The 23,389-nt window shown below is 46.7% G+C and overlaps 1 protein-coding gene across 4 annotated transcripts in view; it reads left to right on the top strand.

The window, feature by feature from the left end:
* Positions 1-23,389, top strand: part of OSMR (oncostatin M receptor) — a 52,151-nt gene that overhangs the window by 20,876 nt on the left and 7,886 nt on the right. For all 4 annotated transcript variants that reach the window (XM_045079497.1, XM_045079496.1, XM_013051720.2 and 1 more), the window contains 10 exons: positions 3,439-3,610; positions 6,007-6,282; positions 7,608-7,737; positions 8,526-8,677; positions 12,471-12,613; positions 13,363-13,513; positions 16,913-16,989; positions 18,258-18,480; positions 21,610-21,789; positions 22,871-22,975. In XM_045079497.1, the coding sequence (XP_044935432.1) occupies positions 3,439-3,610; positions 6,007-6,282; positions 7,608-7,737; positions 8,526-8,677; positions 12,471-12,613; positions 13,363-13,513; positions 16,913-16,989; positions 18,258-18,480; positions 21,610-21,789; positions 22,871-22,975 (1,609 nt within the window). The remainder of the gene's footprint in view (positions 1-3,438; positions 3,611-6,006; positions 6,283-7,607; positions 7,738-8,525; positions 8,678-12,470; positions 12,614-13,362; positions 13,514-16,912; positions 16,990-18,257; positions 18,481-21,609; positions 21,790-22,870; positions 22,976-23,389) is intronic.

Genomic DNA, 23,389 nt, shown 5'->3' on the forward strand with positions numbered 1-23,389 from the left:
TCAGGTGGCTCCCCGTAAGGCAAGGCTGGCAGCTCGCTTTCCTGCATGCGGAGGAAGGACAGCTTTCAGGATTCCTGCCTCTGGTGGTCATGTGCCTAACCAAGCCAAGGAGGACCGTCCTGGTCCCAAGTGCTTGCAGCCGGGCCGGGGACCCTGGGCTGCCTCCCGGATTGTGAGGGCCACGCAGAGACTTGCTGGCAGCCAGCCGCCTGCCCGCACCACAGGTCTCGCCTGGACCCGCTTCTGCCCTCGGCCTGCCCGGCTGCTGGCCTTCTGGTCGGGTCAGTGGCCAGGGACGGCGGCGTGGAGTCCTAGCGCAGGCCCGGAAGGGGGCCAGGAGCGGAGTCTGCCAGGGATCTGCGCTCGAGTCTGTGACCTCACTTGGACTCCTGGAGAGATGAATGTGCCAACTTCTTGCGACTTACTGGTGTCTGCCAAATGAAACTTGCCACTTCAGTGAATGAAAACAGCCCCAGCACAATTCATCACATTAAAAAAAAAAAAAATCACTGAATTGGTGCATTCAAGGAAAGTTTTATCTCCTCCATGACAAGGCTATGAGCAGCGCAAAGCACAAGTGTGTGGTTAGACAGAATCCGCACAATAGCCTCTGAGGAAAACAGAGTCCACACCGCCTGTTAATGATGCAGTCACTGAGCGCACAGTTGGGAGACTGGGAGCCGGGGTCCAGCCATGATTCAAGGCGTAGGTCTGTCAGGGCTGAGCGGGAATGAGGAGAAAAAACACACAGACCAGAGTGTCCCAAATGTGGGATGTGCCGTGCTGGCGGCTGACAAGGTGCTGTGGGGTTCCGACAAGGCCTGACCTTCTCCAGCAACTTGAAAGAAGGACTTTCTGAGCCAAAATAAGGAAGAGGATTAGAAGCTAATTTAGAAGGGAGGGTGGAGAAGAATATTCTGGGAAGCGCCCACAGGTGTGAGCTGAGGCGCTGAGGGGAGGGCTGTGAGCTCCCAGGCCTGAAAGCTTGGAGCACAGAGGGGCAGGCGTGGCCCCAGGTGGACCACACAGGACGCTGGAGGTCATGCTCAGTTTTCCTGTTTTATCCTGAGAGCCACAAAAAGAAGAGGAATGACAGGATCTGGCTGGAAGTGTTTGAAAAGTCTGCTCTGGCTCACAGCGGAGACCAGGTGGGGCAGTGGGAGAAGGCAAAGCATTACCCGTATGAAGGGGGCTGTGCGATGGGCCCAGCAGAGAGGTGCCTGGAGTGACTGGTGACACTCCGGGATGACAAAAGTGGCTCAATTCCCAAGAGATGCAGGAGGAAAAGCCCAAACTGTTGGCTTGTGGACAGCAAGGTCGCCATTACTGATGCAGTTTCTGGGTTGGTGTGTTGGTTGGTTTTTTGGTATTTGCTCTTAAACAAGATTTAATCAAAATGGACTCAAGATTGTTTGTATTAAATAGGAAAAGTTGTGTAGATCGGGACCTCAAATCTTGTATTTAAAACGTGTATTTTGTAGTTTGGGAGTAAAGCAACACAATAAATCAAAAGAGAAATATTTTGTAACTTGGAGTCCCACATGGAGGGCAAGGGCTGTGCACTGTGAGGTGGGCCGAGGTGCTCTCACCCCAAGGCTGCGCTGGCTTCGGCCCAGGCTCCGCTGTGGCCCGGAAGGGGGGAAGGAGAAAGTGGAGGGAAGGCCTCAGAGTCTGTCAGCACTGGCTGTGTGTGACACGCACGTCACCCCCATCCTCATGACTATAGGCTTTTAGATTGGTCTTTAGAAATGGGGCTGCAGGCTCAGTTTTCCCCAGGAAGTGCAAGCATTTGATGTTCCCATCATCCAGCAGTGGGGACAGAAAGCAAGTGTCCTGGAGGGGCCCACCGGGGAGCCTGAGTGCCCGGAGCCTTGCAGAATGGGAAGAAGAACAAAGCCCTGTGTCCGTTCTCTTGGGGCCAAGCTCCAGCCAGGGACACAACCCAACCACAGATGAAATGCCAATGACTATACCCAGTATGCAGGAGGACTTCTGAGGGGGTAGGGGTGGGTATAGCCTGGACTCATTCCTAATGCAGAAGGGGCATGGGGACCCTAAACCAGGGACACTGGGTGAGCAGACACTGAGGTGTAAAAGTACAAAGCTATTCCCCAAGTGCAAGGTAGACCACTGTGTCCAGAGAGGAGGTCCTTGTGAGGGAGAGGCAGGTTGGAATCAGCATGTAGATGGCTGAGAGGGTAAGGTATAAAGGAACCATCGAAGCCCATTGAATGAGAGAAAGAAGACACCAGAATTTTAGAAAGATCAAGATGAAAGGCTGTATGGAGGGGCGCCTGGGTGGCTCAGGTGGTTAAGCATCTGATTCTTGATTTAGGCTTGGGTCATGATCTCAGGTCATGAGATCAAGCCCCACACCGGGCTCCGCACTGAGCACAGAGTCTGCTCAAGATTCTCTTTCTTCGCCTGCCCCTCCCCCACTCACGCACTCTGTCTCTAAAGTAAATAAATAAATCTTTAAAAAAAAAAAAAAAGGCTGTGTGGGAAGAGCAGTTGCAGTTCAACTTGAACAAGCTTCCCAAGAGCACAGTGTAAGACATCTTGTGTGCTTGACCTCCCTGGGGACTGAAGATTCTAACAGGCGGAGCTCAGAGGACGTGTCCCCTTGGCCACCATATCTGCAAAGACAAGTAGACCAAATGAAACCAAGCAGAAAACAGACAAACAAAGCCCAAAGGCCTCACGGAGAGCCTCCTACTGGCTTCGGAGAGCCCTCGGTACTCCTGGGTACCATGAGGGCCTGCCCTCTCTACAAAGATTTGGCCAACTTGATCTGGCTGTGGCTAAAAAAAATTATTAAGAAAATACTCCTTGGTCTTGCTTATTTTTAAAGAATGACTGAATTAGTGGGCGCCTGGGTGGCTCAGTGGGTTAAGCCGCTGCCTTCGGCTCAGGTCATGATCTCAGGGTCCTGGGATCAAGTCCCACATCGGGCTCTCTGCTCAGCAGGGAGCCTGCTTCTTCCTCTCTCTCTGCCTCTCTGCCTACTTGTGATCTCTGTCTGTCAAATAAATAAAATAAAATCTTTAAAAAAAAAAAAAGAATGACTGAATTAGTTCTTAGTTTGCAAAAGTTTTCTTAGCAGCCTCTGTGTGTGACGAGTCCCTTGCCTACCTTCTAACTCTGACCTCTCCCCCCAAGACTTGAGTATGTTCAGCTTTCTTTAACTTGTTCCCCACAAGTCCCCTAGAATCAGAGAGCCATCGGCGGGTGGGAGATGAGCTCTCAAAAGGCAGGAGGCTGTGGAAGGTTCTGCTGTGACGCTGGAGTGGGGGAGTGGGCTGCTTAGGGATGGACCACTCTTGCGTGTATCTGGGAGCTGCAGTGGGCTCTTGGCTGAGTGCTTGGGGGTAACTCTAATCAGGCCATTTTCCAGGACAGCATGGATCCACATTTCCAAATTTTTCCCTTTCTTTCTAGGAGAACTACACCACCACTGTGAAGTGGAACCAGGTTCTGCACTGGAGCTGGGAATCCAAGCTCCCCTTGGAATGCGCGAAACATTTTATAAGAATGAGGAGTGCAGTAGATGCTGCCAAGACCCCTGGGCCAAGGGTCTGGAGCAGCTGGAGTTCATGGGAGGAAGCAGATGGTAAGAATGGAGGTGGTAAAAGAATTAAAAGCTCAAATATTTAATATTACTTAGGGATCGATAGCCAAATAGTAGAAGTCTTTTGAGGAGACCGAGTAGAAACCGACATTATTTTTCTTTGTCTTCCCTTGGAATGAAGAAGTCTGGGTGTGAACCGTGCCACCAGGAGATAGACGTCTACGGTTTTGCCTCACAATTTATTCTCAGAGATAATTATGCAAGTTCAGACAATTTCATATTTATTTTCCAAACATGGAACCCGTGTTTATTACAACTACTAAGAGAACAAAGCAGGACATAAATTGTACATATGCTTTTATTAGAAGAAGACAAAATGTGTCTGCACCTAGAGCAGAGGTTAGGAAGCTTTTGTGTAAAGGGCAAGATAGGAACTATATTTTAGGCTGTACAGACCCTGTTAGTCTTAGCCATGACTCTGAGACGTGTAATTATAATGGGAAAGCCATCTTAAGCAATATGTAAACAAATGAGAATTGTTGTGTTCTAATAAAACTTTATTTACAAAAACAGATGGCAAACTAGAATTGGTCCATGGGCCCGAGCCTGCCAACCCCTAAGGTAGAGAGAAGCAGTGAAATATGGAAACAATGAAATCAAGTCTTCATTTGAGTAATGAGATTATGGAGAAATATGTTGTATGTATCTCCTAATTTTGATAATTTAATTTTGTTATCATTAAAATCTAGAATGGATTTTACCACAGCTTATTATGCTTCATTTAAACTATAAGCTGGTTCTAAAGCAAGGCCATTTGGCTCTCTTAATGTACACCATTTGCCAGATAATCTGGAATTCCTGCCCATAGAACCATTCCTTTGTTGTGTTTATACACATCTTTTAAAGTCAAACTGATAGCAAACATTAACCCATGAGTAGCCTTGTTATTAGTTTAGTACTGCTAATAGAATTAAATCTTCATTTTAGTCATGTTCTAAGCACTCTCCATATTAATTTAGCCCTCAAATCAGCCCTTTGGAATTGTTCTTATCCCCACTTCACAGATGAGGAAACTGATCACAATTAGCTTAAAGAACCCATGCAAGTTCATCGAGCCTGTAAGTGGTAGAGTTGGAGTTCCAGCCTGGACCAGCCTAGCTCCAGAGCACCCCCACCCCCACCGTTCACATTACATCCTACTGCTGACAGAGGGACACACAGAAAAAACAGACTGAAAAGATAGTAAGAGACAGGACAACATTATAAACAGCTTTGATAAAATAGGCTAGATTTCTCAAAGCTGTAACTTCTGGTCTAAGTCAAGGATGAATGAAAAACCCGACTGTGTATTCTAGCCCCCAAACATTGGTTCTCAGCCGTGTTGCCCATGAGACTTGCCTGGAACCTTTAAAAAAGCTCCCCTGCACAGGCCACACGGCAGGGTGAGGTCCGTGGTGGCGGTTTCCGTGGCTATGGTGGGCTGACTGAGTGGGAGGCAGGGAGCCAAAGCAGTCAGAGCAGGCAGCCCCTTCGGGGGTTGCGACTGGGGGGAGCGGGGCTGAAGGGGCGGGAAGGAGGCAGAGGGAGGGCAGCGAGTTGGCTTGAAATGGGAGACACCTGGGGATTTTTATATACTGATGGTCGTACAGGAGGAAAGACGGTGGAAAAGGAGCTATTTGGCATTTCCGAGAAGGTGGGCAGAGATGTGGTCAGTAGTACAACGTAGAGATTAAGAGGGACACGTGGAGGTGCCTGGCTGGCTCAGTCAGTTGAGCATCCGAAGCTTGATTTCAGCTCAGATCATGATCTCAGAACATGATCTCATGATCTCAGGGTTGTGGGATCGAGTCCTGTGTAGGGCTCTGCACTCAGCATAGAGTCTGCTTGGGATTATCTCTCTCCCTCTCCTTTTGTCCCTCCTGCTCATGTTCTTTTTCTTGCTTAATTTCTCTAAAACAAGTAGATAAAACCATAAAAAGGGGGGATGGGGGACACACATGGCTATGGAGATGGGCAGGCCTGGCAGATGTGAATGTGGCCTTGCCACCTGCTGGGTGAGTGAACTTGGGCTCGGTGGATCCTACCTGTGCTGGTGGTAAGAGATATTGTACGTCCTACCTAATGCAGAACCTCTCTCGGGGCTGTGGCCCATAGAGGCTGTCACAAGCAAAGCTGGCAGGGACACCTGATCCCAGGGCCGAGGGATGCACTGTCTTTGCAGTAGGAATGTCAGCAACATTTTGCCTAACAGTAGGAACCCTTGGAAGAAGGAGTGTTTGCGCAGCCCTGAACTTTTCTAGGTTTGCCCAGAGGTTTAGGCTCGGCTTTTCCCCAACAGGTAGAAGAGGCTAAAGCTGTCATTGTTTGTTTCAAACCAGAGGGGCTGATTTGAAACTTGAGTGATGTTCTAACTGATCGGCCTTTTGTTTCTCTTGCAGTACAGAATTCTCTTGGACAGGACCCGCTGTTCATTTTCCCTAAAGATAAGCTCGTGGAAGAAGGCTCCAATGTCACCATTTGTTACGTTTCCAAAAGCCATCAGAATAACATATCCTGTTATTTGGAAGGCGTACGGATGCAGGGAGAACAGCTCGATCCAAATGTGTCCGTGTTCAACTTGAATCATGTTGCTTTCATTAGGGAAACCGGGACAAATATCTATTGTAAGCCGGGCCAAGGAGACGGGATAAAGGGCACCGTTCTCTTTGTGTCAAGTAAGTGTGCACATGCTCTGCGCTCTTCTCTCCTGTTTCCTAGAATAGATGGAATTTCCTGTCCCAGAGGGCAAGTAAACATTTCCACCCGTGGTCTGGATCTTCTTTTGTCTCCCCAGTCTTCTAGAAGAGATTCTGAAAAAGATCTTGAAGGGTTTCCTATTGTTATCTTGGCCTTATTGACCGTTTTATTCCTAGAGACCAAGATTATTAAAGGGGAGAAAGTTCGGCCCATTTCCTGGACCACTGGGAAGGGCCCTGCCTGCCTCAGCCATGCGGCAGGACTGCAACATGGTGGGGGGCCGAGGGGGTGGAGTGGGAGAGAGGGCAGGGCACCGACTCCAGGGAAGCAACCAGTGTTGCACCCAGAAGACCTGGGTTCGAATCATCTTCCTGTGCCTGGGCGTGCCACCTTGGCCAAGTTTCCCCCACCTCTCTGAGCCAGTTTCCTTCTCTGTGAAGTGAGACCAGGACTGGCCGTTTGATGGTGAATGAACACAAACAGGCCTGGCCCCAACACTGTAGCCAAGGAATCCAGAGGAACCCGCTCTGAAGTGGGTGTGGAAAACGTCAGGTGCCTCCGTGGCTGGCAGCAGGGAAGGGTGAGCACTGCGCTTTTCACGGAGGTCTGGTGCACGTGCCCGGGGGCCTCCTGCATGTGGTCAGGAGACCTCCCTTCCCTGCACTGGCGGGGGGGCAACATCTGAGCCTGCTTTCTCCTGCTTCTCAGGCCCGAGGCGTGCTCCAGGCTCCCGGGCACCCACGTCCACTGTCTCCCAGGGCCAGGCTTCTGAGAGCTGCAGGCATGCCGAGTGGGGGGTGCAGGGAAGGAGGGGACGACTCGGAGGTACTGCACTTGACCTTGGAACTCTCAGCGCCCTGCTGCCCAGCTTAGCAGTCCCCCAAATCGGACTTGCTGGCATCTCAAGCCTAACATCCCCGAGGCTGTCTGCGAGCCCCAGCTTCCAGGGGAGGCAACACTGACTTCATTCATTCATTCATTCATTCATTCTTCCTCTCACTCCAGCTGTCTGTCAGTCAGTGGTAGGTGTTGAGTGCCTCCTAGCAGGCCCTGGGGGTATGACTCCCGGGACAGCTCCCACCACTGGTCCCCGGTGATGCCTCAGAGAAGACCAAGGGAAGGGAGAAGGGGCCCAGATGAGCATCTAAACTGTGACTTTCTAGAGGTACGGGTGGAGTGTGATGCTTTTATCATTCAGAGTGATTCTGTGGCCTGAAACCCAAAAGGAGCTCTATGTTTTCCTTGTCTTTCATTAAAGGGATTTAACTAGGCCTTTCATCTGTTTTTTCCTTTGTATGGACAGAAGTCCTCCAGGAGCCCAAGGACTTTTCTTGTGAAACCCAGGACTTCATGACATTGAACTGTACTTGGGATCCGGGGAGTGACACCGGCTTGCTCAAACAGCTTTCCCAGAGCTACACGTTATTTGAATCGTAAGTTAGCTCCCATGGCGTTCTTGACAGGGTCTTCCTTGTTTAAGGTGCTTGTGACAGCAACAAGAGCCACATTCTGATATTGAGGAAAATGTGAACAGATAGTTTACAAGCATCCTGCCAGAGTGAGGAAGAAGTCCTTCAGTGGTGTGTGATACTTTCCACCTGAGTTTCGAGAAAGGAAACTGTCCCATAGAAATGATAAGAAAACCTGTTAGTGGTGAATCTTGATGTGAACATAGTTCCATCTGGTGTTCTGGGTCTACCTAATTTCTAACTTTTTAAGAATATTTAAAATAGGGGTGCCTGGGTGGTTCAGTGGGCTAAAGCCTCTGCCTTCGCCTCAGGTCATGATCCCAGGGTCCTGGGATCGATCGAGCCCCACCCAGGGCACCCAGCTCTGCAGGAAGCCTGCTTCCTCCTCTCTCTCTCTCTCTGCCTGCCTCTCTGCCTACTTGTGATCTCTGTCTGTCAAATAAATAAAATCTTTTAAAAAAATAAAAGAATATTTAAAATACATTAAGGAGTCGTCTCATCCCCTATGTTGGTGGAGGGAGGTGGTCATTACATGGTCATTACACATTTCACCACAGAAGTCGAATTTGTTGAAACGTTTTCACTTTTGACATTTGTTGATGGCGGGGGATCGACACCGTCATGTGGAACATAATTTGAAGGCTACTGAGTGTGCCCTGAGTGTAGGGATATATCTCTGTGTTGACAAAAGTATAAATCCTGAAATTGTCGTTTTGTGTGTGTGTGTGTGTGTGTGTGTTTTTTTTTTTAAGATTTTCCGGGAAAAAGACCCTTTGTAAACCCAAAAGCTGGTGTCTTTGGCAAGTAGCTCCAGAGTCGCAAGACATGTATAACTTCACACTCACGGCTGAAAACTACTTACGAAAGAGAAGTGTTCACCTTCTTTTTAACCTGACTCATCGAGGTGAGACCAGTATCACAACCCACTGTGGTTACGAACTCATTGTGTGACACACTCTGTGATCAAGGAAATGTTGTATATTTTTGCCTGATTCACATCCTAAGTGAAACTTTTAATTTAGGGGCACCTGGGTGGCTCAGTCAGTTAAGTGTCTGCCTTCAGCTCAGGTTATGATCCTGGGGTCCCAGGATTGAGCCCCACATCAGGCTCTCCCTCTCATGCACTCATGTGCTCTCTCTCTCTCTCTCCACCTGTCTCAAATAAATAAGTCTTTTTAAAAAAGTTTTCATTTATAACTTGTTGAAACCACACTTCTCTTCATGGAAGCATGCATGGCCCACAGTCCCTGGTTATTTGTTTTGATAATGTAATAGGCACCTGCCTGCTTACTACTCACCTTCAGACTAGAACTCTGACTGGAACTCACAGCCTCTCCCATCCCACAGCCCCCCACCTGGGTCCTTCCACCAAGATAAGTACAGATTTAAATCTCAAATGTGCTGGGGCGCCTGGGTGGCTCAGTGGGTTAATGCCTCTGCCTTCGGCTCAGGTCATGATCCCAGGGTCCTGGGATTGAGCCCCGCATAGGGCTCCCTGCTGAACAGGGAGCCTGCTTCCCTTCCTCTCTCTGCCTGCCTCTCTGCCTACTTGTGATCTCTGTCTGTCAAATAAATAAATAAATAAAAATCTTTAAAAATAAAATAAAATAAAAAAAAATCTCGAATGTGTGTATATATGTATAGGTGTATGTATTCTTATTTCTAATGTCATCCTAAAAATACTGTTTTTATTTTGATTGGTTTTTAATGTTTATAAGAGACATCAAGCCACATGTGATAATTTGGTAAGTACTGTTTGTGTGATAGTAAATTACAGATATTGACCCATATTATTGAGTGTTGTTATAGTCCGTTGGTTTTCATTACCGTGAAGTATTTCATTGCATAAATCTATGGTATTTTGGTCAGGCATGGCTTCTAATGGTTTTTCAGGTTGTATCAAGATTTTTGTTCTCGAGGATGGTGCTACTATGAGCATTATGGATGTAGGACTGGCCTCCTTTTGTTTTGTATGAGTTCAAGGGCCGGGGTAGGACCAAGGCAGCCCCTTTGGAAAACCACTTGGCTTTGTGTCTGTTTTCTTTAAGTTGTTTTTTATTTATTTGACAGACAGAGATCATAAGTAGGCAGAGAGATGGGCAAATAGAGAGGAGGAAGCAGGCTCCCCGATAAGCAGAGAGCCTGATGCAGGGCTCGATCCCAGGACCCTGAGATCATGACCTGAGCCGAAGGCAGAGGCTTTAACCCACTAAGCCACCCAGGTGCTCCCTCCTTTTGTTTTCTTGAGTGTATACCCCAAAGTGGAATCGGTGAGGACATAGAGCATGTGAATGAGCAACTTCAGACACAAAGCCAAGTGGTTTTCCAAAGGGGCTGCCCTGGTCCTACCCCGGCCCTTGAACTCCTACAGCCTCTCCATGCTGGGGGGGTTGCCCTTTCCATTGTGTCAGCTTCCTGGCTGGTGTCTGTCATGGTTTTGAATACAGATCCTGAAGGTTGAAAATCTCTTACTATGTTTTGACATGTTTTCTCTCTTATGAAATGCAGAATCTTCACACATGTTCCTTTTTTCTAGATTGCTCATCCCTTGCTTTTTACTTTCTTAATTCCTCCATATCTTCTAGATTTTAGCTTAATCGCCAGTCAGTCAGACAATGACAGAGTGCCTCTAGTATAGCTGGCACTGGGGACTTGGCAGTGAACAAAACAGGGTGACTGCCCCATGTGAGCTTGGGTGTAGGTGTGTTGGGGGAGGGGATGAGGGATAAGAGTGGGGAGTGGACACATACAGTATTTCGAGTATCGCTCCACACTGTGGAGAAGGTCAACTCGGGTCATGCGGTAGAGAATGCCCGATGCCTTTTCAGTTAGGATGAGGCTGCCAAAGAATGAGACAGAAACAGAAAACATCTAGGGGAAGAGCATTGGAAGCAAAAAGAATAGGATTTGAGAAGGTCATAGGATGAGAACAAGCTCTGGGTTGTTTGAGAGACAGAAAGAATGCTCTTGTGCCCATACTATGAGAGAGAGGAGATCGGAGTGTCCTGGTCACGCAGGGGCTGTGGGACGAATGGGGTAGTCTTACCAGCTGTATTAGAAGGTCCCCATTGGGACAGGTCAGTGACGTGACTTAAGCTGTAGGAAAAGCTCGAACAGGTGGGGCTGTCAGAGGCGAGGGTGGAGAGAGGGAGCTGGATGGGAGGCTGTTGCAGTCGTCAGGCAGAGACTTTGCACCAGGTGGCATGATGAAGTTGGTGGGATGTGGTCATATTCTGAATTCACTTTGGAGCTGGTAGGACTTACTTAGGGAAGGCATGCAGGTTACAAGGGGAAGAGGAATTTAAGATGAGTCTTAGAGTTTGGGCCTAAACAGCTGAGCCTGTGGATAATGAGATAAAGACGAAGGCTCAGGATAGGGGCTTCTAGAACTCCATCTTTTAAGTCAAAAGGCCTTTTACACTTTCACTGTGGTCACCCCACTTTCAATGTCACATTTGGTTTTGCGGTTAGTGATTCATGTTTGCTTCCCTGTTGCACTTTGAAGGCAGGTCCATGACTGGTTTCAGTTTCTCTCCCATCTGACAATTTGTCTTTTTATCGGTGTGTTTGGAACATTTATATTTGACATAATTATTAATATGGTTGGACTCAATCTGCCATTTTATTATTTATTTTATATTTGTTCCCTCTGTTTTTGTGTTCCTTCACTCTGCCCAGCCTGCCCCCTTTGGGATTATTTGAATATTTTTTTTAGTATTCCACTTCAATTTGTCTACTGACTTTCTCCTACATCTCTTTGTATTCCTGTTTTTTCCCTCTGGAGATTATGTTACTAATATTTCACAGTTTTCTTGGAGTTAATATTTTCCACTTTACGTAAAATATAGAAGCTTTACAACCCATGTCTTCCTTTACCCCCCACTACCGGCACAGCGATATTTCACATTCTGGTCTTCTCCAATCTGCCTGTTGCTGTCTACCTTTGAGAGTTCTTAAGTAGAATATTTGAGAATGCTCCATGCACTGTATTGACTGGATTCAGGAAGAGAGACAGGATGGGAGGTACTTACTTTGTCTTTTTAAAACCTGAACCTTATCCAGTCCATTTTTCATTTCACGTATTTTTTAGTTCTAAACTCCCATTTGATTTTTTTAAAAAATAGTTTATATTTTTCTGCTAAGAAGCATTTTCCTCTATTCATTTCAAACTTGTTTACTGTTATGACATGGGTCTCTCTTAAAGTCTGTAATAATTGTAGCCATGAGGGCCATCTTAAGCTTGGCATCTGTTGATTATCTTTTCCTTTAGAAATTGGTGACATATTCTGGGTTTTATGTATGTAGAATATGTATGGATTTTACCTTTGACATTGTTGATGTTATTTTGTTTAGACTCTGGGTTCTGTTATATTCTCCCCATGAGCCACTTCTCCACGTTTTGATCCTCTTTCACAATCTACCTGCTTTTGTTTAATTTCAGGAATCCTGGTAGTTTCTTCTTATGTTTTGTTCAGAATTTCTAATATAATCGATGAGAGAGGAAGGCTGTAGTTGGCTTACTCCATCTTGGCTGTAAGTCTGGTTTTGTTTGCTATTTTTTCAAAAGCAAACAACAAAAAAATACCAGTGAATAAATAAATGTAGATATGAACTGCTATTTACCAAAAAGCCTTTTTGGATTTATGCTTGAATTTTTTTTTACTTTGTTTCCTTTTTTTTTTTTTTTTTTTTGGCAGTGCACCCAATGGCTCCCTTCAATATATTATTTAAAAATGTAAGTGCCACAAGTGCTACCATGACGTGGAAAGTACACTCCATTGGGAAGTATTATACACTGTTGTGCCAAGTTGAACTCTACGGTGAAGGAAAAGTGACACAAGTAAGAATGCTGCTTAATTTCCTATTTTCAAAAATCCCTTTATGTTCTGAACAGAGAGACTTATGAATAAAGCCTCTTTAGAATCTTATTTCTGGGGGAGGTGGGTGGGAGAGGGATAATTGGATGATGAGCATTAAGAAGGACATTTGATATAATGAGCACTGGGTGTTATATGCAACTGATGAAGCATTAAATTCTACCTCTGAAACTAATAAATAAATTAATTAATTAAAAATAAAATCTTGGGGCATGTGGGTGGCTCAGTGGGTTAAGCCTCTGCCTTAGACCCAGGTCATGGTCTCAGGATCCTGGGATTGAGCCCCGCATCATGCTCTCTGCTCCGCAGAGAGCCTGCTTCCCCCTCTCTCTGCCTGCTTCTCTGCCTGCTTATGATCTCTCTCTCTCTGTCAACTAAATAAATAAAATCTTTAAAAATAAATAGATAAAATCTTATTTTTGTGCAGGTTCAGATGATAAGGTTAATCTGTTTAATTAAAAAGTTCATGGAATTAATCACAAACTTTAGAGTTGGGCAGAGGGCTTTAGAGATTTTCTTTTCCCAACAAGAAGAAGTCTTACCCCAAATCTGATTGAACCATGCTATGATTTGACTTTGCAATGAAGTATGCTCACCACTACACCTGTCTCCTCTGTTCCTTCTTCTGCTTCTTTCTTCTTGTTTCCTTTTTTCTTTTAATTTCATTTCTTCTTATCCTTCCTTCTTCCCTCCTTCCCGTTCTTTGAAACAGCACAACGTTTCCGTCAAGGTGGATGGTGCGCACCTCTTCAGTGGCCTGGAGCCAGACACGGAGTACCTGGCCCAGGTGCGCTGTGCTAACGGCGACTACTTCTGGAAATGGAGTGAGTGGACGCATCAGAACTTCACCACAGCTGAAGCTGGTATGTTCAGCTCCCTACAGTGTCACTCAAGGATCTCAGCTGACCCATGGGAGGTGGGTTAGGGTTTCCCTGAGAGCTTTTGACTGTATCCAGACCCGAGGGGAACATATTGCAACAGAGGCTGAATACTCTTTTTAAAAAGAACCGGATTAAATGCTTAACAGCATGTGAGTGGGAAGCTGTCCACCTCAAACATGCGTCAGTCAGTGTGCTTTCTTTTATACGTTTTCTCTCTCGTCTTTGATTTTGCGAAATGGTTTCTAAGCTAGTATTGCTGGGTCCCCATTGGATTTTGCGAAATGGTTTCTTTTCTTTTTTTTTTTTTTTTAAAGATTTTATTTATTTATTTGACAGACAGAGGTCACAAATAAGCAGAGAGGCAGGCAGAGAGAGAGAAGGAAGCAGGCTCCCTGCTGAGCAGAGAGCCTGATGTGGGACTCGATCCCAGGACCCTGAGATCATGACCTGGGTCTAAGGCAGAGGCTTAACCCATTGAGCCACCCAGGTGCCCACGAAATGGTTTCTAAGCTAGTATTGCTGGGTCCTCATTGGATCTGGAGCTATGTAAATCAGTGTAGACTTTTCAAATTAAGGGCTAGGGACAAACAGTAGTGTCCATGCCAAGGAAAGCTTTGTTCTCATACCAAACAACTTCAGGCTGTGTGTGGAAATGTGATGATACTTGCAAACTGAATTTTTAGTGACACGTCATTCGTTCAGCAACAGCGAGCTGTGAGTTTTCTCCATCATTCTTGCGGTGGGACTTTCCTCACCCTGACTGAACCACGAGTCTTTCTGACAAATAACTATGGCTTGTGGTGCCTTCCAGTAGGGCCTCCAGAGATGAGCTGGCCCGGCCCAGCTTTCATCTCCTTCCCACTCAAAACGACAAATCATCGTTGTTGCCCAGCAGACAGAGGAGGCAAGTTCTGCCTGTAGATTCCTGGTTTGTGGAGTTACTAAAGGGCAGAGATGTAACATCATGACAGTTAGGGCAGCTGGCCCTTACGGAGTGCCCCACAGAGCTCCAGCACTTGCTGGGTTTTTCTCTTACGCCTCACACCAGGCAGGAGACACAATGGGTAACCATTCTCGCTGTGTAGGTGAGGGCCCCGAGGCGCACAGAGGAGCAGTGATTTAATTGGCCTCACCAGGGAGTGGCAGAGCTGTTGACTGTGACCTAGACCCCGGCCCTCTGACTCCAGAGCTCTACTCTCACCTAGAACCCGATTCTGTGTGTTCAGTCTCCTGATGCAGTTATTACAGCCTCCGGATCTCGTCGATTCAAGTCTGGCCCTTTTACTGCCAGAGGAAGGAATATATGTATTTATTTGATTCCAACTTCTCTTCCTCTGTGTGTGTGTAGGCGTGTGTGTGTGTCTGTGTGTGTGTGTAGGCATGTGTGTGTGTATGTGTGTGTGTAGGCGTGTGTGTGTGTATGTGTGTGTATGTGTGTGTGTAGGTGTGTGTGTGTGTGTAGGCTAGAGGGGCTCTTTCTGTTTCGCCACAAGGGGACCATTTTAAAGTAGTGACTGGAGCTGAGGGCTGACGAGGACAGCTCTTCCGAGCCTACACGTGCGGTGGTCACTGGTTCTCCTCCGCAGCCTTCCTCTCCTTGTCTGGTGTTCCTGCCCCACCTCCCGCCACTTCCCCCTCCCAGCCCGCTCTCCCACCCTCCTGGGGGCCTCCAGTAATTTTTTTCTAGAGGCATAGACTCCTCAAGAATCCCTGCTGTAGAAAAGCCCTATTCCTGACAGTAATGTGGTATCCCCCTTCAGTTGTGTTTGATTAAAGAATTTTTACTTTAATGATAGTGCTCTGCTTTGGTTTTTTTTTCCTTCCAAATTTATTCCAACATTATAACCAAAATTGAGTATAAAAGGATAGTGGCAAAAGGGTAGAGTTTTTAGTAAATTGTATTTCTTTAGTGCAAAAAAATCTGAAAATAATCAATTTTGCTTTTGATAACAAGAGAATGAAATGAAGCTACTGGTAGTGAATCTGTGTGTATATGTATCTATATCTACATTTTTTTAACCTCTGACAACACTTTGCTTGATGCTGGAAAGGTCAAGCTGTAGCGTAATCGTAGTGAGCAGATGGAAGTGGCACCAGGAGAAATACAGCAGAAACTATATTGACCCAAACACAGAGTGCAGACAGCTCTGCTAAGGGCACTGTTCTCACAAAGACTGACTTACCAGCCTGCTGAAGATTTTGCATTGAGCTTAGAGTCCTGTGTCCTTTCTGAGTATTTTAGTAAGTTTTTTCTTGCGTATTGGCTTCTCCAGTGGATTATTTAGCAAATTGAAATCTGCTTCAGGGCGCCTGGGTGGCTTAGCCATCTGAGCCACCTTTGTCTGCCTTTGACTCAGGTCATGGTCTCCAGGTCCTGGGATCCAGCCCCATGTCGGGCTCCCAGCTCAGCGAGGAGTCTGCTTCTCCCTCTTCCTCTGCCTTTCCCCCTGCTTGTCCTCTCTCTCTCTCAGATGAATAAATAAAATCTTTTAAAGAAATTTAAATAAAATAAAATCTGCCTTAATACATTTTTAAAAATACACAGTCATCTTTAAGTTGAGAAAGTGTCAGTAACTAAAAAGGGACTTATTTAAGTTTCAATTATTAGGCACCGTAAACTAAATTTTTATAAAACAGCTAAGTCTTTGTGTTATACTCCAAAACAATTCCTCTTGCGTTGAGATGTTTAGAATCAAATCACAAATCATTTGTCCTACAATTTGCTGGTGATAAATACAGACTTTTCTGGAACAGTAGAGTAAGGGAGTGAGTGGGTGCCCTGAGTGTCCAACTGGCAGGCAGCTTCCCCAGGCAGGCCGGGAGCTGGCGGGGAAAGAAGCGTGGGGAGGAGGGAGTGTGGGGATCAAGGAGGGGTGCCAAGGCCAGGCGAGAGGACCAGTGAGAGGAACAGCCACTGTGAAATCATGAACACACGTCAGAGAACCACCAACTCCTAGGGCTCCCCATTAGTGCACCTCCATTGCAACCTTCACAGATGAAGCAAGGAAGTAGCAATGGTCTGCTGCTCTTAGAAATTCAGCAAATGAGAAATTTACCTAACTAACCTCCTACAATTGGTCTAACTGATGAATGATTCCACAATTTTCTGGTGACTTCCAGAAACTCAGGCTTGGTGTTCGTAAGAGCTTTCAGTTTGATGCAGCAGACCTTTTGTGAAGCACCTACTGTGCTGTGTGCACTTAGTGAGGTGTAAACAGTTGGCTGTGGACAAGTGGGTAGAAGTCACAGAGAATGAAGAAAGTGAGAAGCAAGCCTCAGGTAGGCAGGTTGTCCTCACTTCTTCTGACTGAACTAGAAACAGGTTGTATTGTTCTACATACATATAACAGGACATACGATCTTTCCTTTGGTTCCTTTCAGCTCCCTCGGAGGCTCCTGATGTCTGGAGAAATGTGAAAACAGTGCAGGGACGTTGTGTTGTGACTCTATTCTGGAAGGTAAGACATATGGATTTCACAAGATAGGTTTGCTTGTCACTGTCTTCCGGGGTGACACCAGATACTGGCGCCATCTTTGTTGGGGGAAGGGGGTACCTTAATGCGAGCCCAGTAGAACTAGAACGTCTTACCCAGGGGAGGAGTCCCTGCCTACTCCCATTTCCCTAATGCTGGGACTGTTCCTCCTTGACATCCCGTTCCACAGGTGGCCAGTCCTGAACCTCTGAAACTTCTCTTCCCACCTCCTCTAACTTTTGCAGGGCTCAAGGCCTGAGTGTAAGTGGAGAAGCGTATACCATATTTAAAAGTTATAAATATTAAATACAATATTTACATACAGGAGTTATGCATCAAGCTGAAAAACTTTAATGTAAATATATTTGGGAAAAAAAAGTAAAATCTATTTTGACATTCTCCCTAGCCCATTAAAGCCTGGCAACCTGGAAGTCCAGGTTTGTGTTCAGAACTCTCAGACCCTCAGATCATGTTTTCATAACAAACACAACAGTCCTAGGAGAGTTGGCCCCAAGCCATGCCCCACGCCCGCCCCGGCTCTCCTTCCCACCTCCAGGCTGGCTCTCTCTGCAGGGAGCCTGGCTCTCACATGGGCACAGTCTCTGTGTCCAGGCTCTGGCCACACCTGGGTAAACAGCTGCTCACAGTCCATTTTCAGGGCTAGGGGTGTACATACCAGGGCCACCGTCTGCCCTAGAAAAGGCAGACTGGAGGGGCAGGCCCTGGCAGTGAGCTTGAGACAGTGTGGGCAGGGAACTCTCTTGAACCTGGAGGATGGTCTGGAGGGGGCTGTGTGCTCCAGGAATGGCTCAGGGCACAACTGTGCAGGGAGAAGACCCCTGAAGGGAGAGGGGAGGCCAGAGGCCAGGCTCTTCCTGCCGGGATCTTCTCGTGTCTTCCCTTCTCCGCGCTCACTGACTCCTTTCTTATCCAGGCTGAAGAGAAGCCCTTCCTCTCTAGCTTGGTCCCTCTTCTCTGGACACGTTGTGCTCTTGAGGAGCTCAAATGGTCTCCTTTTCTACTTAACTTCAGTTAGAGTGGAATGCCTGATTTTAAGCTTGGTTTAGAGTGTTATTTTCTCAATTAAACTGTTTTTTAATTTGCTGGTGGTGTGTGTGTGTGTGTGTGTGTGTGTGTGTGTGGCAATAGAGGGACAGAAAAGTTAAAAAAAAAAAAAAAAGGAATTCTGCAAATTCCCTTCAAAGGAAAGCCCATTTTGAAACGGTGATCTGGTGATCCGTATTTTTTTTCAGCCACTATCAAAACCGCAGGCCCACGGGAAGATTCTGTTCTATAACATAGTCATAGAATATCTAGACCGAACATCCGTCTCCGAGGTCCTCTCCATTCCTGCTCCGGCCAGTGGTACAGAACTACCTCTGAACCAGTGTTCATCCCAGATCCGCATCACGGCTAGTAACAGTGTGGGCACGTCCCCTGCTTCGGTCCTCGTAGTCTCCAGAGAGCCTGGAAACGGTGAGTTTTGTTTTGTCTCATTTTGATTCTCTGGTAAAGCGTCAGTGATGCAATTAAGCAGGAATGGGCCAGTTGGAAAGGCAATAAATAGCCCAGGGGGACAAAATGTCTGGCTGCCAAACACTGTCCGTCCTTTTCTTTTGGGCTCAGGCCGGGCCGCGGGCTTCCTGGGACGGGCCCGCCGCGTGCGGGAAGAACGTCCGCCCCGCTGCAGCCCCGCACATGGCTGCCCCGGGCTTCCTCAAATTCAGAGTTCCCTCCCGTTTACCCAAGTATATGCAACACCAACGAGCAGCCTCCACTGAGAGCCGTCAGCGTGCTTTGCAGCTGATGAAATATGGGTCGCGTTTCTTGTAGAATAGTTTGTCAGTCTCTGTCACCCGGGAAGAGCCCATGAGCGCGGCCAGAGGTGATGAAAGGAGAAACTGACTGGCATCCGCTTTCCAGAGGGCTTTGCAGAAGCTGCAGAATGAAAGATGGTAACTGGCTAGTCTCGTAGCCCGTGGGAGACCGGGCGAGGCGGAAATGACCTTACATGTACAGTCGGTGGCCTCGTGAATGACCTGGTTGGGACAGCTGTGGGGAGAGGCTTGACGCATTATCCCTTTGCCACCTGCACGCGCATGCGCTCGTGCACGGGCGCGCACCGTGCGAGTGCGCATGCTCGGGCAGACCGTCCTCCGCATCCCGCCCTGGGTCCTGCACCTGCCCTGACCCGGCTTTGCTTCCTGCAGCACCTCCTTCCAGCTCTGGCTCCAGGGGCTGTGGCAGGCTGGGTTCCACTGGTCTTCCAGGTTAGGCTTCCCTTTGGGTTACGTAGGCTAGATCGGAGGACGGTGGTGCTTTATTTGTTTTTAGAACTATCCAGTGTGTCAAGGAAGAAAAAGAAATCCGGTTTGTGGCACCAAAGGAAAACTAATAGTTCCTTCACATGATCTTTGCTTGTCAAAACTGCATTAGAAAAGAAAGTGGGGGCGCCTGGGTGGCTCAGTGGGTTAAGCCTCTGCCTTCGGTTTAGGTCAGGATCTCAGGGTCCTGGGATCGAGCCCCGCATCAGGCTCTCTGCTCGGTGGGAAGCCTGTTTTTCCCCCACTCTCTCTGTCTGCCCCTCTGCCTACTTGTGATCTCTCTCTGTAAAAAAAAAAAAAAAGAAAGAAAGAAAAGAAAGTGAACAAATAGTACACTGTATGTTAAATAACTGAATTTAAATAAAAAATGAGTTACTTAAAAAGTTAATAATAATAATCATAGAAGAAAATGAAAGGTATAGTATATCCTATTTTCTTTAGGACAAGATGAGGAAAAGTGGGCATTTTAATCACTCTGGGGAGCTGATAAAGACAGCCTGTGTGAGGCCCGGTCCAAACAACACTGCAGAGCACTTGGTTGTTGGGGGGCCTTCTACTGTACCTTCCTTCCCCATACCCTGCCCTCAGACCCCCGCATACTTTCCCTTGTGAGTCTCTATCTAGCCTTCCTTGGCCCACATTCTTAAATCACCACAGTGGATAAAGTCACTGATGAGCTAAGAGGCCAACTGTTAACGTTAAACCAATTCATACTAGAGTGTAAATGATTGAAGAAAAAGATTTTCTTTCTCCTTCCCTCCTTTATCTCTGCTTCTCAAAACACATTTGCAGTTTTCAAAAAGCAGCTTGATAAGGGCTATGGTTCGGAGTGTGGGATGAAATTTTAGCCAGTGTGAATAAGTCAAGTGAAAAATGTCAGCTTTGATGTGAAAGAGATTTATTTCTCTAATGGAAGAAGACAAGAAAGCCATGTAGGTGGTGTATACAAAGACCTCACAGAGAACCCTTTGTCTTATACCTAGAGTTACATGTTCCTTTGGGTATCCCGTAGTTATTGTCTAGAACAATTAAGAGCACTGTGCTTTCACACCAATGTCCAGCTGTAATTAGGGGTGCCAAAGGAAATACAGGAGGCCCAGTTAAATTCAAGTTGTAGGTGAGTAATGAGTAAATGTTTAGTTAAGTCTGGACCATGCAATATTTGCTCTTCATTGATTGCTTTTCTGAGCGGCTGCCGGCAGGCCCGCTCACTCTTTGGTCTGGGTACTCTCACGTGAGCGACCAGCTGCCCTATGAACAGTGGCAGGCTATAAAGGCAGCCTGGGGAAATAGGAGAAATTCTCATCCCCCAAGGTGACTCTGCTTGAAATCAGTAGAACCGGGAGTCCATTGAGATCTTTTTACTTGTTTCCGGTTGAAAACTCCCCTGGCATATGAAATTGGTTGCGGTGACAGCCTGACCATGAGGACTGTGCACATCCCTGCAGAACCCAACGTAGTACATAGCTGAACTTGTTTACTTCTGTCGTTCTCACTCAATTTCTACCCCTACCATCAAAGAAGTAGTAGTTTGTCCAGGAGCAGTCAGCATTACTTGGGGGAATTAAGACACATTAATCATTTGGCCAACAGAGATTTTTTTGTAAGTATTAAGCACCAGACATGGTGTCAGTAATTTGTTGGGGAAAGATAGTAAATATTTTAGACTTCACAGGTCATATGGCCCCTGTTCTATATCCTATATTCTTTGTTTTTTTTTTTGCAACTCCTTAAAAATCTTTTTTTAAAGATTATTTATTTATTTACTAGAGAGAGAGAGAGAGAATGAGAATGAGAGAGAGCATGAGAGGGGACAGGTCAGAGGGAGAACAGACACCCCGCTGAGCAGGGAGCCCGATGTGGGACTCGATCCCAGGACTCCAGGATCATGACCTGAGCCGAAGGCAGTTGCTTAACCTACAGAGCCACCCAGGCGCCCCCGTTAAAAATCTTAAACCCCTGCTTAGCTCAAGGGTCATAAAGCAGGCTCTGGAGGCTGGATTTGCCCTGCTGGCAGTAGTCTGCTGACCCTTGTTTTAGGGACTAAAGTCTGGCTGGGTCTCAAGATTAGGACAAGAGGCATCCAAAGGGCAGAAGTAAATATTTGCTGGGAAGTGAGAGGCAGGAAAACATTACCTTGTCCCCAAGCTTCTGTAGCCACCACAGTGACAGGGCTCTTCACTGTCAGAGACAGTATATGCTCAAGTTGGTTTTCTTCTTTAAAAACTTTAAAAAAAATGCGATTAATTCTGTCTGAAGCATGGCTCTATTTGTAATGTAGAAGAAGTTGAAGAAGAAAGAGTTAAAGGCACGGAGGATGGATTCCCTCTGTCTTGGAACCCCCAACCCAGGCACGTCACAGGCTACCTTGTGGAGTGGTGTGAGCAACCCCGGGACCCGCCCTGTGATCTCCAGTGGAAAAACCTGGGTCCCAATGTCACAAGCACAGTTGTGAGCTCAGGTAAGAAGAACCCCGCACGTTGCCATCTTTTTCCATCCGCCTCGGAGCAAGTTCAACTAGGACCTCTGGACCATCTCTCAGCTAGTTGGTGCTAAACTAGTCATTTTGAGATGACAAATCCAGCATGGGTGCTCAGAGCTCAGATTTTACAATGATGTAGCCTACGATTTGGCCTTTTACACAGATAATCTGGACCTAAGGCTGGGATAGGTTTTCATGATTTATATGAACTCACGCCTCGAAATCAGTGGTCTCAAATGAATGGCAAAGGGACATTATAACCCTGCCTTTCTAGAGAGCTTTTACAAAAGCAAAGAAATGTAGGGTTTGGGGAAGGACACAGAGTTGTAGGAGTCAATCGTCAGCTCCTTCACTTTCAGTGGAAAATGTAGAACTTGACGGCCTACCTTCCACATTGGAGTTGTAATTTCAAGATTGCCAGTTTAGCAGTCAAAGAAGCCTGGGTTCGTGCCTGCATGGTGGGATCAGCAGCGCCATCTGCTGGGCTCAAGATACAGATGTGGGCCTTGTCAGCGTCCAGAGCGTGCCAGAGGCCAGGGAGGACATTCAGTTGCTGCTGGGGCATGAGGAAGTGAGGCTGCCCTTGGCTTGAGCAGGGCGGCGGCAGCGTGGCTGGTGTTGAAGGTGAACTGCAGAGCTGCAGGTGTGCGGGCAAAGTGAGGAGGTGCCGGCAAAGCCTTCCAGATGCTCAGCTTTCACGGGGGCAAGAGAAGACAAGTCTTCCTGGGGGGACTTGGAGTCAGTCACAAGAGACTTAAAAATGGTTTTCTGTGTCTGGTTGAATTCCGCACCCCTTCTGCATTGAATTTCATGCACGCGGACTAGAGGGCGTTGAAGAGCTCTTGTTGGAGAGGTCAGTGTAGAGGACAGGCCCTGCAGGCTTCGCGGGACCCAGTAGAGGACTCCAAGGCCAAGGGAAACAGGGAAGATGGTGGAGGTGCAGTGCAGGAATTCTAAGGAGGAAATTTAGGAGCCAAGGCATTTTTCATTCTCTTCCTTTTCAGAAACAAAGAGACTGTCACTCTGTGTTACTGACAATCTGCTGACCTTTCTTCTCTAGATGCTTTCAGACCGGGGGTTCGATACAACTTCAGAATTTATGGAATTTCTACAGAACGGGTTCCCTATTTATTAGCGAGAAAAACAGGATACTCCCAGGAACTGGGTAAGTTGACAGTGTGTAATGTGTCTGTGGGCACACTTGTTCAAAACGATCCAGAGAGCCCAGCCATGAGTTTAGGAATATTTCAACACCTTTCCTAATTTTCAGTGTCTCATTTATTCTGTTAATTCGGTCTTAACATTATGAATCATAAACTATAAACCATTTTCATTAAAGACCATTTATAAAATATTACACAAGAGAAGAAAACAAACTCATTGCTAATTTTACCATCCAAACACAAATATCCAGTTAATATTTGATAATATCCAGTTAATATTTGATGTATATCCAGGTATTGCTTTCTCTGTACAGATACATATTTTTAAATAAAAATGGGATCTTACTCCATGCAGTTTTTTTACTCCTGTCACTCAGTATTATCTAACTACATCATTGCAAAGTGTTCAGTTGTTT

This window comes from Mustela putorius, unplaced genomic scaffold (assembly GCF_011764305.1).
Source record: "Mustela putorius furo isolate JIRA1106 unplaced genomic scaffold, ASM1176430v1.1 tig00000407_pilon_pilon_pilon, whole genome shotgun sequence".
NCBI classification, from domain to species: Eukaryota; Metazoa; Chordata; class Mammalia; order Carnivora; family Mustelidae; genus Mustela; species Mustela putorius.